At 35.3% G+C, this 1,797-nt stretch overlaps 1 protein-coding gene across 1 annotated transcript; it reads right to left on the bottom strand.

The window, feature by feature from the left end:
• Positions 1–265: 265 nt before the first annotated feature.
• Positions 266–1,565, bottom strand: LOC114286960 (uncharacterized). Its single transcript, XM_082890305.1, has 2 exons — positions 1,469–1,565; positions 266–711 (listed from the first exon to the last, which is right to left on the bottom strand). The coding sequence occupies exons 1-2, from the start codon at positions 1,563–1,565 to the stop codon at positions 266–268; spliced, it is 543 nt and encodes a 180-aa protein (XP_082746431.1).
• Between the last annotated feature and the right edge of the window lie 232 nt (positions 1,566–1,797).

Raw genomic sequence — 1,797 nt, 5'->3', positions numbered from 1 at the left:
GCTAGAGCATAGACTTTCGGCCAAGATGCCAGGTCTAAAGAGACAACGAAATGATTATCAGAGGATATAAGCAGATATTGAAGACAAGAAGAAGGTTAAGCTTTCTATCTCTAATCTATCTCTACATTCCACCTCTCTTTCTAACTTGCTCGTCGGAGGGTTTGCTGGGGGATTCCTCGTTCCCCGTTGAACTCTTGTGCAGGTCTTCTGGTGGGCTTGGTACCTCGGGCATTGGTTTAGGAAGCGTGGATCAATCCGACCCGATCTATCTGGAACACGCTGCATCATCAGATACAAATAGTGAAGTTAAACCCAACAAACATTTTCTTGGCAAGCTTGTACGGATATCCCTCTCTTGGTGACGAGAGGTGAGGATGGCGAGAAACATTACTAAGGCAGACACAGAGAAGCCCAGTGCAACCGGTGATGTGATGGCAAACACGTCGAAGGCAGGCTGGTTCTCGAGCTTTGGTTTACCTGCACTTGAATTGCCACTGGGCACGGTGCTTGTGGTGGTGAAGGCCACAATTGCAATGAGTGCAGCCACCACAGAGCACGAGTTTGAGGTGGTGGTGAGCCATTCACCACCCTGTTTGACGAGATCTTTGTGTGATTTTGTGAATATGTCCTTTGGAGTTTCATCGGCTTTGTTGTAAAGTACAAAGAAATATAGCAGCATCGAATACTTCACAAACTGCAATACCTTCAAGGCTGTAATTCGCAATCATATAAATTTCATAAAGTGCGGAGTGTTTTGGAAAAATTCAATCACAAAACATAGTTAAAATATGTTGATAGATAGATACAAGGTTTAGGGGCTGGGGGCTGATTTTTTCACAATTTATTATTAATTTTATATTTATGAATATTTATAAAATATATAATGGGATGCTTTCTTAATTTTGTAAAAATTATTTTACTAACTTTTTGTTTCATTAATATTTCACAATATATAATGAAAATAATCTCTAAATATTTTATATTTTAAACAATATCATCAATTTTATCAAGTTGATTTTACTAATATAAGAGGTACATATCACTTATTTGTTATTTAAAAGTAAAATGGTATGTATACTTTTTTTATGGGCAATGTTAAATAATCTAAAATTTCACCTACAAATTTATTCACAATGACATGGCTTGAGTCTTAATTGATTAATTTCTAAACGATCAACTGACATATAACATTCAACATCATTGAGTGTAAATTTAAGAGTTATGTTTTAGGGATCTTAAATATTTTTTTACTTCTTATTTATTAGATTATATTAATCAATAAAATAGTTTAAAACAATAATTTTATAACCAATTGCATACTAACACCTAATAGTTCAAAACTTTTAAAAATTAAACAACTATTTGTTAAATTTATTTAAGTTTCCCGGAAAATATTTTTTTCACAATGGTTATATAACAATTTAGATAAAGTTTTTGGTTCAGCCCTGGACAAATACATACCTCATACCATTTGATTTCCCATTGCATTTGCAAGGCGGCACCGAGGATAAGCCAGGGATGATATTCTCCAATCTTTGCAGCCAGATACACAACACTGTTGCCATCCTCGTCCACTTTACTAAATATGCTGTCTTTCAAGACATTCCTCTCGAGTAAGAACTTGTATACATTGGTTTGCCAGTTCTTAACCGCCAGTAATACTATATTTTTTCATCGTAATTCGTGTCATGAATGGCCACTGGAAATTGTTCCAGAACTTTCTCCACAATTTCTATGATACCATACTTCGCCGCAACTAATATGGGTGTGTCATTCTTGTGTTGACCATCATTCTTT

Source organism: Camellia sinensis, chromosome 10 (genome assembly GCF_055761805.1).
Source record: "Camellia sinensis isolate YWXY chromosome 10, ASM5576180v1, whole genome shotgun sequence".
Taxonomy (NCBI): domain Eukaryota; kingdom Viridiplantae; phylum Streptophyta; class Magnoliopsida; order Ericales; family Theaceae; genus Camellia; species Camellia sinensis.
This window is presented reverse-complemented; position numbering and strand designations above follow the sequence as displayed.

Excerpts from the sequence above, each read along its gene's own strand:
- LOC114286960 (XM_082890305.1), bottom strand. The coding sequence starts at position 1,565 with ATGGCAACAGTGTTGTGTATCTGGCTGCAAAGATTGGAGAATATCATC. Across the intron at positions 712-1,468 it reads ATGCAATGGGAAATCAAATG|CCTTGAAGGTATTGCAGTTT; the intron begins GTATGAGGTATG and ends TGCGAATTACAG.